At 40.7% G+C, this 16919-nt stretch overlaps 1 protein-coding gene across 1 annotated transcript; it reads right to left on the reverse strand.

The window, feature by feature from the left end:
• Positions 1-830: 830 nt before the first annotated feature.
• On the reverse strand, positions 831-7408 carry LOC121857343 (histidine-rich glycoprotein-like). The gene is made up of 2 exons (XM_042353356.1): positions 7323-7408; positions 831-1269 (listed from the first exon to the last, which is right to left on the reverse strand). The coding sequence occupies exons 1-2, from the start codon at positions 7406-7408 to the stop codon at positions 831-833; spliced, it is 525 nt and encodes a 174-aa protein (XP_042209290.1).
• Positions 7409-16919: the final 9511 nt, after the last annotated feature.

Genomic DNA, 16919 nt, shown 5'->3' on the forward strand with positions numbered 1-16919 from the left:
TAACGAAGATTAGAACCTCTAGTTACCTTTATTTTTAATTTTTTTTAATTTTATGTTTTAGAAATGCATATGTGTGTGTGTGTGTGGTGTATAGATATATATTGAATTACATACAAATACCTATACAATTTTACATACATAATCTTATTCGTATGTATGTAATGTATGTATGTATGTATTGATCACTCAGGTATATTAACTTAAAACTAAAACTAAATTAACCTGTTAAAATCAATCCACTGCTAAATGTTTAAATTGAGTAAAATATTAACCCAAGGAATAACTCTGGTGAAACACTTCAAAATAAATATTATATTCACTGTTGCCAAAAGTGTGTTAATACCAATGGAAGTAAAATACACAATGTTTTTATATATATACAGTATTTTGGTTAATATTAAGTAAAGGTAAATACACCATGCTTTTACGGTGAATTGGGTGTATATTAATGTAGTGTATTTACGACGCTTGACCCAGTATTGTATATCGTTCACATACTGTTTGAGTTGTTAGGAGGTGCTCACCTGAAGATTAGACACACTTAGTTTATTTTTCATTTGATGATTAAATTCCATGGACCTAACCTAACCTAACCTAACCTAAGTCGACCTTACCCTAACCTAACCTAACCTAGCCTAACCTAACCTAACCTAACCTAACCTAACCTAACCTAAGTCGACCTTACCCTAACCTAACTTAATCTAACACTACCTTACCCTAGCAAAACCTAACCTAACCTAACCTTCACGTGATCCATTAAGAATACTGCTGTAACTACTCACACATAAAACACACGGTAATTTCACCTCAACATGGACTATTAGTAGGGGTCAAAACACGGCAGTAATAGGTGACAGGTGGTGGTGGTGGTGGTAGGAGTGGTCGTGGTGAACCGTGTGATCTTGGTGCACCGTGTGGTCTTGGTGCACCGTGTGGTCTTGGTGCACCGTGTGATCTTGGTGCACCGTGTGGTCTTGGTGCACCGTGTGGTCTTGGTGCACCGTGTAAACTTGGTGCACCGTGTAAACTTGGTGCACCGTGTGATCTTGGTGCACCGTGTAATCTTGGTGCACCGTGTAATCTTGGTGCACCGTGTGGTCTTGGTGCACCGTGTAAACTTGGTGCACCGTGTAATCTTGGTGCACCGTGTAATCTTGGTGCACCGTGTGGTCTTGGTGCACCGTGTGATCTTGGTGCACCGTGTAATCTTGGTGCACCGTGTGGTCTTGGTGCACCGTGTGGTCTTGGTGCACCGTATAGTTCAACAGCCTTTGTGTATAATGCAAAACGGTGTCAAAAACACTATTAATTATTGGACAAACAGAGTGTCTGAGCTGGTAATGTGTGTGTGTGTGTGTGTGTGTGTGTGTGTGGATATATTTGACGGGTATATGCTGGACACTAGTATAACAACCTTGATATAACGAACTATCCCGATATCACAGGTAATTGTGTTATAACAGGTGAAATGACTCACTACGGCCTCGCTATAACGACTAACTGCAGTATAACGACTTTAGTTTAACGACCTCGGCATTACGACCCTGTTATGTAATAGGCCTGACATCAAGACCCTAATAACTCGGATATAACGACCTTTGCGACCCGGATATAACGAACAAAACCCTTCCAACCTGGATATAACGAACAAAACCCTTCAAACCTGGATTTAACAAACAAAAACCTTACAACTCGGATATAACGAAAAAAACACTCTTCCAACCTGGATATAACGAACAAAACCCTTCCAACCCGGATATAACGACCATAAACTAAACAACTCCCGATAAAACAACCCCAGACGACCTTGCTATGACAACCACTACCCTTAACGACTCCCGTATAACGAAACAATTGTCATCATGAACCATAAAGCCATCAAGAACGGACCCACCGTTTTTAATGATTAATTTTCCTGACAATTTCCCTGTTGACAAGACAATTATGTTACCACTACCGGGACGAACAAATACACTCGCCCAAAATAACCAGTCTGGAGGGTTTTTTTGTTTGTCTGTTTTTGTTTTGTGTGTTTTTGTTTATGGTAAAGTTTGTTTTTGTTAGCGACCATTTTTTATTTTTTTTGGGGGGCGACTCATGTGTTTTTCCGACCGTTTTTGTATTAGTGAAAATTTGTTTTTTGTTTATAAATTCTGTTTTTGTTTGTCTATTAATGGGTTGTTTTGGTGTTTTTGTTTACTAATAGAATAACAAGTTTACCTATTCTCATCATAGACAAATTTCATCATCACGAACACACACGGACAGACAGACACGGACAGACAGACAGACAGACACGGACAGACAGACAGACACGGGGAGACAGACAGACAAGCTAATTGTCATGTGTTATTATCCTCCTCAATATTTCTTTTATTCATTGTTTTATTTCTTTATTTATTTCGTCATTATTTTTATTCTTCGTTTCTTTGTTCATATTGTTTCGTTTTTCTTCTTTTCTTCTTATTTCTTGTTTATTTTATTCAGGTTTTTCTTATTTGTTTTTCTTTGTTTTAATCACCACGCCTTGAGGTTCAATCACCACGCCTTGAGGTTCAATCACCACGCCTCGAGGTTCAATCACCACGCCTCGAGGTTCAATCACCATGCCCTGAGGGTCAATCACCACGCCTCGAGGTTCAATCACCACGCCCTGAGGGTCAATTACCACGCCCGAGGTTCAATCACCATGCCCTGAGGGTCAATCACCACGCCTCGAGGTTCAATCACCACGCCGTGAGGGTCAATTACCACGCCCGAGGTTCAATCACCACGCCCTGAGGTTCAAAAGAGGTTTTATGGAAAGTTCTCTGACCAGGAATTTCAATCTCAAAAAAATGTCAGTGATCGCGTGATGAAGTTTATTGCTTAGAATGTGTGGTAGTTATCGCTGGTCACTGTGGGCGGCGGTGGTTAATGTGGGCGGTGGGTGGGCACTGGTGGGTGTGGTGGTTAATGTGGGCGGTGGCTGGATATGGTGGTTAATGTAGGTGGTGGTTGCATGTGGTGATTAATGTGGGTGGTGGTTAATGTAGGCGGTGGTGGTGGTTAATGTGGGCGGTGGGTGCATGTGGATGAATGATGGTTAAAGTGTGAGGGGGTGTGGTGGATGAGTGGTTCAAATCCTAAGTGACCGACGTAGCCACACTCATGAAATACTCTGGAACACTACTACTACTACTACTACTACTACTACTACTACTACTCCTCTTATTATTATTATTATCATTCCAACCCTCTCCCTTTCCTACCCTTCCCATCTCACCCCTTTCCATCTCTTTTTCTTCTATCTCATCCTTTTCACCTGAGGGAGAGATAAGGTGAGACGGGGCAGTATTAGACGTCTCTCCCCCTCACCCCACCCCCCCCCACCCCTCCTCCATCCCCCTCCTGCGGTAGCGAGCGGTAGGGAGGCGGCGGAAAGACGATTACAAGGGCAGTGATAATTGTATGTTTTGTGTCTCGTCTGTACTGTATCTGAAATCATATATTAATTGTGGAAAGGTTAGGGGAGGCGAGAGGAAGGGTAGGGAGAGGAGGAGGACTGGTGAGGAAGGGTAGGAGGTGGGAGGAATATGATGATAAAGTGGAAGGAAAGAAAGAAGAAGGGGGGAAGGAACAAGGGAAGAGAGTACAAATGATGGGAAGAGGAAGGGATGGAAAGATAAAAGGATGGGGAGAAGGGACAGATGAATGCAGGGGAAGGGGGAAGGGAGGGACTGAAAGAGACGGAAGGGTGGGAGTGGAGGATAGAGGGAAAGGTGGAAGGGGAGGAGAGATGGAGGGAGGGAAGGAAGATTGGAGGGATTGGAAGACAGATGGAGGGGAGGGACAGATAGAAGGAGGTAGAGATGGAGGAAGAGAAAGAGGGAGGGAGGGAGGAGGGAGGGAGGAGAGAAAGAAAGAGGGAGGTAGGGAGGAGCGGTATATCGTTCAGAAACCTTGCATTTTCCCCCTCTGTTGGGTCAGTCAGTTTACATGTGTGTGATGTGTTATTATACAGATCTGTCCATTGTCTGGCCCGCCCTGGTGATGGACGCTGATGTGTGTGTGTGTGTGTGTGTGTGTGTGTGTGTGTGTGTGTGTGTGTGTGTGTGTGTGTGTGTGTGTGTGTGTGTGTGTGTGTGTGTGTGTGTGTGTGTGTGTGTGTGTGTGTGTGTGTGTGTGTGTGTGTGTGTGTTTAAGGCTTGACCTACCTGGGATAATGTAAGGATCAGGTGTGATATTTTTAAAGTGTTTTTTTGACACTTTGAATATATAAGTGTTCGAATAAGTGAGTGTTCGAGTATATAAGTGTACGTATAGTGTTCGTATATACTGTATGTGTTCGTATATAAAGTGCTTTTGTTTATAAGTGTTCGTATAAGTGCTCGAATATATAAATAATCTGATGTTACTTTTTTAAATAATGAATATATGTCTTGAAGTGTTATTGGCACTTAAGAATATACCTATAAAAACATTACTCCTCAAATTTCTGAATACATTTTAATATATTTCCGACATACAAAAATAAACTTCTCAGAAATATGAATATACCTTTTGAAAATTTGATTAACATATGAGAATTACAGGTATCAGGTGTCCGCTTCTTATAATAGATATACTGATCGTTAATTAGCTATTCAGGTATATATATATATCTGGTATCTACAGGTAATGAATATAACTTTCGTTCCTTAGTTTAGCGTTTTAAGGTATAGGCTCCCAGGTGTTGGCTCTTGAATTATGGATGAAATGTTTTGGTGCTTGGTTTGGCAGCTGGTGAATAAGTGATGGATACACCAGGGGGAGATAATATGCCCGAAGGAGAAGTTGACTTACTGTACATATTATCTTAAGATGGAGAGAGAACTTGGTGTAGTGTTGAATATTGATCTGTTTTAAGGAAAGGAATAGATGATTGGTAAGAGATAGAGAGAGAAGACAGACCAAGAGATAGAGGGGTAGAATGAGACAGAGAGAGGAAGGGAGAGAGCAAGCAAGAGAGCAAGAGAGAGATAGAGTGAGAGAGAGAGAGAGGTTTTTTTTTAATATGAAATGTAAAATTAATAGACTTGCTTCAGTACGATATTTCTAAATAGAAAAAAAAATATTTATATTCAAACATAGCGATAGATTTTATTCAGACTAAAAAAGATAAAAAAAACACACCTTTGCTATATCCACTACACGTGTTAAGTGCAATACAAGAGTTAATTCAGGTTAACTCACATAAATTCATCAGGTTAACAGCCTTGTTATGCACAGACTGTCAGGTAAGTTCACAGAGTCAAGTAATCCCCCTCTCGTTTTCTATAATGAGACATTCCAGGGTATACTATTGATTTTTTTTATCATGTGAAATTCCTACTTATCTTTTTCCCATCATATTTCTTCTCTACCTATATATTATGCTGTATTAATCTTCGTCATTAGTGGTAATTAGGCTGTAATTACTATGTTGACTACTGTAAGGTTTTTTGTACCTCACACGAAGTTATATAAGGAGTTGGGTGCCACGGTGCCAGGGTGGGAGTGCCAGCGTCAGAGTGTCAGGGTCAGAGTGCCACGGTAAGAGTGCCAGGGTCAGAGTGCCAGGGTAAGAGTGCCAGGGTCAGAATGCTAGGGTCAGAAAGCCAGGGTAAGAGTGCCAGGGTAAGAGTGCCAGGGTAAGATTGCCGGGGTCAGAGTGCCAGGGTCAGAGTGCCAGGGTCAGTGCCAGGGTCAGAATGCCAGGGTAAGAGTGCCAGGGTAAGAGTGCCAGGGTAAGAGTGCCGGGTTAAGAATGCCAGGGTAAGAGTGCCAGGGTAAGAGTGCCAGGGTGAGAGTGCCAGGGTCAAAATGGCACTAACAGAAGGTCATGTCAGAGGAGAAATTATTTATAAGCATTAAAGTATCGAGGGAGGAGGAATTTGTGTGTATAAATCCTGGATACGAACATTTGTACTCGAGGTGTGGGAGTCGACCTGTCCCCCCCTCCCCCACTACCACCGCCAATCAGTCTACGCCCAAAGCTTACACCTGAAATATAGGTGTATAATTGTTCGTCTATAATGCTGATGTATAATTTAGGTATAAGACTCATTGATTATTAGCATCGGTATAAGGGATTCCCGATTTCAGGCACTAGGATTTAATTAAGGATTTATCGGCTACGGATTTTTAGAGTTTGCGTGTTAGCTAGGCGCCGCCCAAGTCGAGGGATGAAAGGCGTACTTGGTGAGTGTTATCGTTCATTATCGTCCTTATGCTGAAGGCCGGTAAGGTTCAAACTCCCTTTTTAGAAGTAGACGTTAACCCTCCCCCCTCCCCCCAGGTAGATTTTGGTTAATTATATAAACTTATTAATTATAATTTGGTTAAAATTCTAAGTTTGCTTTAATCATCCGTAAGACCCAGACCGATAGGTGATAAATACAGGAGTTATGACCCCCTAACATACCCTTGACCTCCTGGATTCCCCCTGACTCCCCCCTGACCCACCCCCGACCGCCCATGACTCCCTCCGACCCGCACCCTAGAAAAAAAACCCACGACAAAACGTCATAAGTTATTCATTAGAAATTCGGTTCGATTCGGAGTTCGTCTTAATCACAAGCAAAAGTTGACCGAGTTGACATAAATAACGAGAATTATACAGTAGACGAAACCCGGAAAATGATATATAGCTTTGATTATTAATTCCTAGTGCCCCCTCCGTGTTTGATTGTCATGGTTATAAGAGAGAGAGAGCCAGGTTGTTTGTTTACCTCTGCGTGTTTGATTCTTGAAACCGGATTTGTGTGGACCGTGAATCCGACTCCAAGAACACCACCACACACACACACACACACACACGGTAATAATAATAATAATGATGATGATAATAATAATAATAATAATGATAGCTAATAATGATAACAACAACAACAACAACAACAACTAATAATAATAATAATAATAATTTTACCTACAAAAATTTTCTTTTATATATTATAAAAGAAATCATTACTCACTAAAATAAATAAATATATCGACATTATAATCCTGATTTATACAAACACATAATTATATATACTTCACATAGAGGCAAAAATGGATTAGGTTTTCAAGGAATTAACGACAAATATTCAGGTGGACGTTAATAAGATGTATAGCCTTAACCTCTTCACTACGGGGACGTCTGTTTTAATATTTGATTTGGTTAACGCCAGACGATTTGATTTGGTTAACTAGGCTGGGTTGGTTAGTGTTCACAGTTAACCGCGTCTTAAGCATAACATTACCTGGTCTGGAGATCTGCAGGTAACTTGTACTGTACCTGTGAAACGTTAATTAATCACCTACCTGCTGCTAGTTACCTGGTGAACTCCGGGGCTCTGTGAACGTGCCAGGTGAACAACTCTGGGGTCTGTGAACGTGAGATGAACACCACAACAAACTTCATTCCCACCTTAGACCGCTCGACATACATACATACATACATACATACATACATACATACATACATACATACATACATACATACATACATACATTAATTATAGTAAACATGAAACGAAAGAAATAAACAAACAGAAATAAACAGATGAGATAAACAAACAAGTGAATAAATAAATAAATAAATGATACAAAGGAACAAGAGAATAAATAATAAGATAAAGAATTAATATTACTTAAGGATTAAAGACGGTGACTTAGGTGCTCAGTGTTGGTTGGTGAAGTCATGAAAACGGGTCGAGTTGTTGCATGACCAGGACAATTACCTAGTTGGGTAGTTTGTGTGGTGTGCTACAGACGGAGGGACAAACGGACTGACCTTGTAGATTAGTTGGTATAAATATGGCGTCGGAATTCAGCTGAGACTATACTGTAACTACACACACACACACACACACACTCACTCACTCACACACTCACACACACACACACACACACACACTCACACACACTCACTCACTTAAAGTTTATTAATACCCTAAATATTACTAATTTCTATCTTATTTATTATTTAAAAGTAATAAAATCATAAAAAAATATATTACTAGGACTTAACTCAGTACGATGATACATTACAATCATGAATAAAACTGTAATAATTCCACAAAAACTCAGTAATATTAAACGTAATGGAAATATCTCCAACATCACTCACCTGTACCACTAATATCAGAGGTGACCTAAAACAACCACCAAACTATTATTTACCTAATGTACACTTTTCTAAATTGACATAAAAGTGATAATAAATGTATTTTAGTTGGTAGTAAACGCTGTAGTGGGAGGGGGAGGGATTTGAGGGAGGGGTGAGGGGGGGGATGGGAGGGATAGAAAGGAGGGTGGAGAGGAATGGGAGGGATGAGTGAGAGAAGCATGACAGAGAGGGGGAGGATGATGATGGGGGGTAAAAGGGAAAGGGAGGAAAGAGGGGGGGGGGTTAGTTGATGGAGGGGGGGGGAATGTCAGTATATTAAACAATACTGAAAACATAACCTTGATGTTTAAACAACCAATAACACGAGAGCTGTAGGTAAACAAACACTAACCTCTAACAAAAGCTTTTAAAAACATTACAAATAACAAAAGTGTAATTACAGTACCTGACTACACGAAGACCATTGTTATAGGTTAAGTTATAGATAGATTGTGGTGGTTATAGGTAGGTTGTTTGGAGGTTAAAGGTAGGTTATAGATGTGATAGAGGTAGGTTATAGGTAGGATAGGTTGGGCTATAGATAGGTTAGAGGTAGGATAGGTTGGGCTATAGATAGGTTAGAGGTAGGATAGGTTGGGCTGTAGATAGGTTATAGGTAGGTTATAGGCAAGGTCATTAAAAGGGCAAGATAGGGTCAATGTATAGCACTACCATCCCGGCACTACCCACCACCCACTCACCTCACGCCCATAATCTTCTCCCATTAACAGTCACTAACAGCTGGGCGTATGGGCGGCATCCCAGATAAGTAATTGGTATAGCAGCGCCATTACCACCCACATCCACCCACCCTGCCCACCCTGTAGTACATCACCCACTCACACTCCCAACCCTATAGTACCTCACCAACCCCCACCCACCCACCCACCCACCCACCCTGTTGCACCTTCTCCAAACCCACCGTGCCCACCCTACAGTACGTCATGTAACCACTCATCCTACCCCACCTTCTCTAAACCCACCTTACCCACCCTTGCCCACTCATTATACGCTAATAGTAGAGGGTGAACGGAAGGGAAAATTAACTCAGATATTTTATTGAACGAATGAGAATGAGAGGAATGCCTTAATGAACGCCAGGTATTACTAGTGAACGGGTGAGAGTCCAGTGAACTCCTTTGTAACCAACTGGTGAACGGATGTAACTCCTAACTTGAACGCCAGAGTGAACGCCAGTCATTTTTATCAATTTTTACGATTGTGTGTATTTGGTGGTCCCGTTTCCGGCAAAAATTTGAATGGTAATAGTAGAATTGATTTGCATTTCATTATTGAACACAGAAGATAAATGAAGGTAGGAAGATGGGGAGGAGATGTTGGTGGGATGGAGAGTGCGGGGTTGGGGAGGAGAGGGTGAGATTGGGAGGAGAGACTGGGGTGGGGAGGGGAGAGTGAGGGGTTGGGGAGGAGAGGGTGAGATTGGGAGGAGAGACTGGGGTGGGGAGGAGTGAGGGTTGGGGAGGAGAGATTGGGAGGAGAGACTGGGGTTGGGGAGGGGAGAGTGAGGGGTTGGGGAGGAGAGGGTGAGATTGGGAGGAGAGACTGGGGTGGGGAGGGGAGAGTGAGGGGTTGGGGAGGGGAGAGTGAGGGGTTGGGGAGGAGAGGGTGAGATTGGGAGGAGAGACTGGGGTGGGGAAGGGAGAGTGAGGGGTTGGGGAGAGAAAGTGGATGGGGTAAAAGTGTTAGGAGAGGATGTGGTTGACGGGAGAGATGGGAGGAGTGTGTGTGGGGAGGAGAGAAGAGGGGAGAGTGTGGGGAGAGTAAACTAGAGACAAGACATGATAGCTCCTACTGCCTGAGGTTAGGTTTAATATTGTTAGTCTTAATATATTCAAGGTATGTTTACATCCTTCATATATTAGCGTATGTTATATGTCTGTTCTTCAGTTCTCTGTCTTTGTTCTGCACTGTGGTGAAGAACAAAGACATTCATTCTTTTTCTTGATCATAATTTATTATTTTCTTTTTCTTTGTTTAGTGTCTTGAGGTTAGGTTAGGTTAGGTTAGGTTAGGTTAGGTTAGGTTAGGTTCTGGGGCAAGAGTCGAATACTTCTTTTTACCTTCCACTTGTCCACCTTGCTATGAATGCCAAGCTCTTGTCTTGGAATACCTCACAGTTTTAAGAGACTCGTGTGTGTGTGTGTGTGTGTGTGTGTGTGTGTGTGTGTGTGTGTGTGTGTGTGTGTGTGTGGGGCAATACCCAAAGTTCCGATACCTACACATTTAAAACTTTTTTGTTAATTTTAAAACTTTTTTGATCGGGTAACTTTTACTCATATATCTCTCGTAAAATATCGTGTTTACTTTTCCAAACAATTACAAACTTTTACTGTGTTTTAAGTACACTTTAACTGTTTTCCATAATGATATTCTTATACTCAATTTATTATCTACGTTTTGATCATATAAATCTAAGTTACTTTAATTATTTACCCCAATTTTTATAACTGACACTTATAATAGATTTGGGAATAGTTTAGTCATTTAGAACTTTTCTCACCGATACTTTCATGAAAAAAAAATACCAACGTAGTTATTTATCTAATACATAAATACAGTTTGTAGTTTTGTATTACTGCTTTGGATGTATTGTACATCGTTAAGTACTGTTGTAAATGCACTGTGTAAACTAATTTTAATATTTTTTTTATACATTTTTCGATGATTTTTACTATACAGAAGTACTTTTAATACTTTATATACTTTTTGTTTCTCACCCCACACACTCTCTCTCTCTCTCTCTCTCTCTCTCTCTCTCTCTCTCTCTCTCTCTCTCTCTCTTCACCTCGACCCACCAGCTCGTTTTAATATTCCTACATATGATGAGATGATCGTAAATCGCTGGCCAAATAATTCCTCAAATTCTGACTTATATTTACAAGTGAACGCTAACCTGGATTTCACTTTTTTACGCGTTTCGTTTTTTTCTTATTTACAAGTGAACGCTAACCTGGATTTCACTTTTTTACCTGTTTCGTTTTTTTCTTATTTACAGGTGAACGCTAAAGGTGGGGTTCACTTTTTTTTATGTGTATTTGACCAATTGTTTTGCAAGTGAACGCTAGTTTGGATTTTGTTTTTAAATGCGGAAAACGCCTTTGTAAATTTTCCTTTGAATTTTGATGTTTTTATGGTGAGAAATTACCATAAAAACACAATGGGAAAACTTGTTAAATGTTCTATAGAAAACAGTCAAATTATACCAAAAAAAAGACCCAAATTATACCACAAAAAACTCGAATTATACCCCCTAAAAAAATTCAAAATCCAAACAAACTAAACCACTAAACCCAAATTACACAACCACCCCCCCCCCCCCCAAAAAAAAAAAAAAATCCCCGTCAATCCCACTTAAATTCTGAGTGTGTGTGTGATGATGGTGGTGGTGGTGGACGATTTGCTACAAGTTTTAGAAAGTCGTCGTGAGCCACTACACCTATTGACTGACTCCTGATCATTGATATATGCTTGCATACACACACACACACTTCACTATGACTCGAGGTGATTGATGAATAAGGGATGATGATGATGATGATGATGATGATGGTGTAGTGGTGATTATGATGATGACGGTAATGATGATAATGATAATGGTAATATTGATACTACTACTGCTTAATAATGATAATGATGATATTGATAATGATTGCAATAATGAGAATAATAATGATAATAGTAATAATGATTGATAATGATAATAATAATGATATTGATAATATGTCGGTTTGATTAATCTTTGTCTAATCTATTTATCTATTCAACTGTCTATCCACTTATCTATCTATCTAGGGAAGTGAAGGCAGGCGAGTGGAGTACCGGCCATGTTTTCTCCTCGTGTGTGTATAGAATATAATGGCTTCGTTTACCCTGCAGTATACTATATCCGCACTGCCTGTAAGGACCCATATTTACTGTGAGGTCTTTATCCTCTACTTAAAAATAATTAGTACTCCAAAAGGATCTAACCATAACCTAACCTAACCTAACCTAACCAAACCAATCCATCGAATCTTTAGGAAGTTATTGTATGGTCGCTATATTTGACACGGACTGGGTGATGAACGAGCTGTAGTGTTGACTCTCTCTTTCTCTCTCTCTCTCTCTCTCTCTCTCTCTCTCTCGCTCTCGTGTAACTCATTCCTCGTGTAACTCATTCCTCGTGTAACTCAATCCTCTCGTTTACTGACTGATGAAGATTCCCAGACAGACAGATAGACAGATAGACAGATAGAACAGACAATCAGACAGACACAGACAGACAGACAGACGTTGATTATGAGTTGTTAAAGTAAGTTGTTAGGAATATATCAATGGGGCAGTTTTGAGTTTATTACCAGGAATAATTAGGGGGTGTTGGCTTGTGACGTGACGCTGTGATACTATTACCTACACTGACACCATTGTTGGCAGTGATGTTTCTTGTTGGCAGTGACTTAGTGGTTGGCAGTGACAGCTTTAGACGGTGACATTATCGTTGGCAGTTACATCATTGTTGGCAGTGATATTATTGGTATTTGTGACATCTTATTTTGACAGTGACATCATATAGAAGGAAAAATGGGGTTGTGGGCGGTGGAAGAGAGTAAGGGCGTGGAGGAGGGAGAGAGAATGAGAAGATGGGCGGGGAAGGGAGAGAGGGATCTAGAGACAGGTTAGGGGCACAAGAGAGAGTTGGTTGAGGGCGGGGAGTGTGTGTGTGTGTGTGGGCGGGGAGTGGGAGTGTGGGTGTGGGCGGGCACTGAGTCACACCCACGAGGAAGTCAATATAAAACAGAATTGCTTAAATATTTAGAGTGTGATGAACCATTAAATGTAGTGACTGATTCACACACACACACACACACACACACACACACACGGAAGCACGCACCTAAAAGACGTGTTGGTTAGCTGAATAAACACGTGAATATCCCCCACTCCCCCCCTCCTTCCTTCTCCTCTCCCCTCCTTCTCTTTCTCTATCTTCCTTCCTTCTACCTCCCCTACTTCCCCCTCTCCTACACACACACACACACACACACACACACACAATTTAACTAATACACTAACAAACAATTTTAACAAGAAATAAAACACAAACATATATTTTAACATTCCAAACTCACCTGATAGATGGACTAAAAAAAAAAAATTCTTCCGAAGGTCAATTTTAACAGTGTGTTTTGAAATTCACATCACAAGTTTAATGTATTCAATAATGACGTCATTTGCGTTTTATTAGAATTTTAATCTTAATGTAAAAACAGCTCTCTCTCTCTCTCTCTCTCTCTCTCTCTCTCTCTCTCTCTCGACACGTCATCTTTAGACTCGTGGGATTGACATGTTTAAGTTCGATAAAAATTGATAGTAATTTTATACACGAATGCATATTTTTACCTCTTGTGTTGTCCTGCAGATGTTTACACACTTAATATAATCAGCATTTGTCATAAAGTGAATAATAGTGTGTGTGTGTGTGTGTGTGTGTGTGTGTGTGTGTGTGAGTGAGTGAATATGTATGTATGTATGTGTGCGTAACAGGTATTTAGTGTTTACCTGTGTCTACATAATATTGTTTACCTCCAATTATATACAAACATCATTACGTCATGTTTATGTCTCTTTAACTACCTGTTTAAACTCACCTGTTTGGTTACCTGAGGATTTTAGGCGTAATTTTCTTGCAGATTTTAAACATTTTTTGCAGTTTTTTTTTGGGGGGGGGGTGATTTTTCGATTTTTGTGTTAGTAGAATTTTTTTTTTGAAAGTTAATGGTAATTTTTGTTGATATTTTGGTATTAAGGAAAAGCTAGCAGTCATGGACCCTTGTGTGCTAATGGGGTCTCAATTCTAATAGGCTATAGTTCTAATTGGCCCATAATCCTATTGGGGCTTAGACGTAATGGCATCAAATTCTAATGGGTCCCTAATTCTAATGTATTATCGCAGACGATTCGTTTATCCGGGTTGTACAGTTCGTTTATCCGGGTTGTACAGTATATCAGGGAAGGTTTGACGCGTTTCGGTGTTTGTTTTGTGTTTATTAATTGCTTATTATGATTTTCTTCTTTCTTATATACTTTTATTTCCTATTTTTCCTCCTTCTACTCCTTCGTTATATAGCCTATAGGTCTTATACAAAATTATGAGAAAAATTTTGAAAAATAAACTATAAAAGTCAATTACTTAAAAAAATGGAAATAATTTCACTTGAGAAAAAAGCAAAACAAAAAAACTAATTTATTTTCCGTCTTTAAATTTTATGTAGAGTAAGTTTATTAATCTCATATAAAGTCAAAAATAAAAACCAAATAATGAAAATTAAAAACCAAACAAAAAAAATCGTCTTACAAAAAATATAATTTACGTCAACATTAAAATCATTTACCCATTGAATTAAACAAACACTAAATTAATGTCCCCATGAATAAATTTAATTAAAAACATTATTGAATTACATGAAAACGAACATAAATCTCTCAAAGAATTAATTAAAAACACAGTCTTCTGGTCGTGTGTTCTGAAAGTCGAAAACACACTTGAGATGTACAGTGGGCGGCCAGACACAATCAAGTATTGCATCCTAAAACACGAGAGACTTCCCAGTACGTAAATAAGCAGTAGTGTGGGTGTGTGGGTAGTAGGGTGTGGGAGGGGGGGATGTGGTAGGGTGTGTGTGGAAGGCTGTGTGAGGTGGAGGGTGTGTGAGTGTGTGAGTGAAGTGGTATGGGGAGCGAGGATGTGCGTGTATGGAAGAATATAGGTGGCTGTGTGTGGATGTGTGGATGTGGAGTATATGGGTGGATATAGTGAGAGGGAGAGAGAGGGGAAGAGTGGGGCGGTCTCCTCCAGTTTTAATTATACCAGGCCGGGCGAACTTCCATTAGCTAAACTGGCGAATTATCATCTTGCTCAGATAAGCACCGCCTCCCGGCCATTAGCCTATCAGAGGCTCTCATTAGTGTGACGTCACGGCCCCACCAGACGCCGCTGCCACATATCATCCTGTTTGCAATGGTGCCACATCTCCTCTCGAGGCTAATTAATAATCACTGGGGATCGTAACACCTTGACACAGCTGCCAGGTGTTTGTTGACTCTGATTGAACTGAAATGGTGGAGTGATTGGTTGTGTCTTAATGGTGGTCTTGAGGAGGAGGAAGAAGAGGGGAGGGTAAGGAGGGGAAGGAGGTAGGAAGAATGAAGAAGAGTAAGGAGGAGAAAGAGGAAGAGGGAAAGTAAGGGGAGGAGGAAGGAGAAGATTTAGAAGGAGGAAGAGGAGGGGAAACAAGAAGTGGGAAGAGGAAGAAGGAAAAGTAGGGGGAAGAGGAAGAGGGGAGTTGGAGGAGGAAGAGTCCGGTTAATTTCGTATCGTTGTCTTAAGTCGGTCGTCAGCGGATAAGAGGTACACACGTGGTTCATTTATCCGGTGATGCGATTAAGCAGGGACTGTGGCTGTGTATATAATAGTGGTCCGTTTAACCGTAGGTCCGATAAAGCGAAGGTTGTACTTATAAATAGATGTGGTCCGGTTAAACGTAGGTCCAACAAAACAGCCATTTTATTAGGCGAAATATGTATCAGTTCACAATTATGGAATCCGGTTAAGCGAAGACATATTGTATGGACGAACGCACCCATTAAAAACATACGGTCCGGTTAAGCAAGACGGGGGCAGTACATGGATTAACAAACTTATGATCCGGTTAAACGAGATCGTATAAAGCTAAATACAGAACGACTGTACCAACAAACAAGCATGTAGTCCGGTTAAGCGAAGGTCCGATAACGCGACGGCAGCGGGCCAGGAATAAACGCCGCGTCTTGAGCTAGATTTATGTGCCTCCGGGGCAACACGGTGCTATACCACCTCTAGCGTTTAAGGGCGTGAGTCGCGTTGTCTTAGCACCCGTCATTCACTCTAAGTGGTCAGTGGCTCTTGGGTCGACGATCGCTTGTGTTACCCTCCTTAAGGCACCTCGAAATTGAATATCATATACACGGGTCGAGAGAGAGAGAGAGAGAGAGAGAGAGAGAGAGAGAGAGAGAGAGAGAGAGAGAGAGTAAAATCGGCTAGGTTAGGTTAAGTTGGGTTACGGTTAGATTAGGGTTAAGTTAGGTTAGGGTTAAGTTGGGTCAGGTTAGGTAAGCATAGGCTTGAGTTTGGCTTGGCTAGACCAGTTTGGATAAGAGTTGACTAGATTGTATTTTAATCTTGAAATTACTAAACCTAATTCACCCTGAGTTAAGTGGCCAGTTAACATCTCAGCCCACGAGTCCGTTAACTACCTGGCGGAGTTAACAACCATTAGGGCATGTCTCACCTGATGAGGACTAATCACCTGACTAATGGCCCAGTGTGATAATACTCCCTGACGCGTTATTGGTAGAGATGAACTTATACATACATACATACATACATACATACATACATACACACACACACACACACACACACACGTTAACACACACACACACATGTATTCATACAGGCAGAGCTACACTTAATACAGTACCACAGTCATTCATACGGATACATTCTTTCAGTCAATCAGTCATACAGTCAGTCAATCAGTCAGTTAGGCAAGCAGTCATTTACTCCTTGAAGCAGTCAGTCCACCGAACAATGTCATTGAACTAAAAATAGCAATAATCACTGTTTATATCCACACACCCATTACATTACACCCACTACTACACCCTACACTACACCCTACACTACACCCTACACAGCCATACACAGCCATACACAGACATACAG

This window comes from Homarus americanus, unplaced genomic scaffold (assembly GCF_018991925.1).
Source record: "Homarus americanus isolate GMGI-L3 unplaced genomic scaffold, GMGI_Hamer_2.0 scaffold30231, whole genome shotgun sequence".
NCBI classification, from domain to species: Eukaryota; Metazoa; Arthropoda; class Malacostraca; order Decapoda; family Nephropidae; genus Homarus; species Homarus americanus.

Coding starts and splice junctions, on each gene's coding strand:
- LOC121857343 (XM_042353356.1), bottom strand. CDS start 7,408: ATGAAGTTTGTTGTGGTGTTCATCTCACGTTCACAGACCCCAGAGTTG. Junction 1,270..7,322: donor AGAGCCCCGGAGTTCACCAG/GTAACTAGCAGC, acceptor TTATACACAAAG/GCTGTTGAACTATACGGTGC.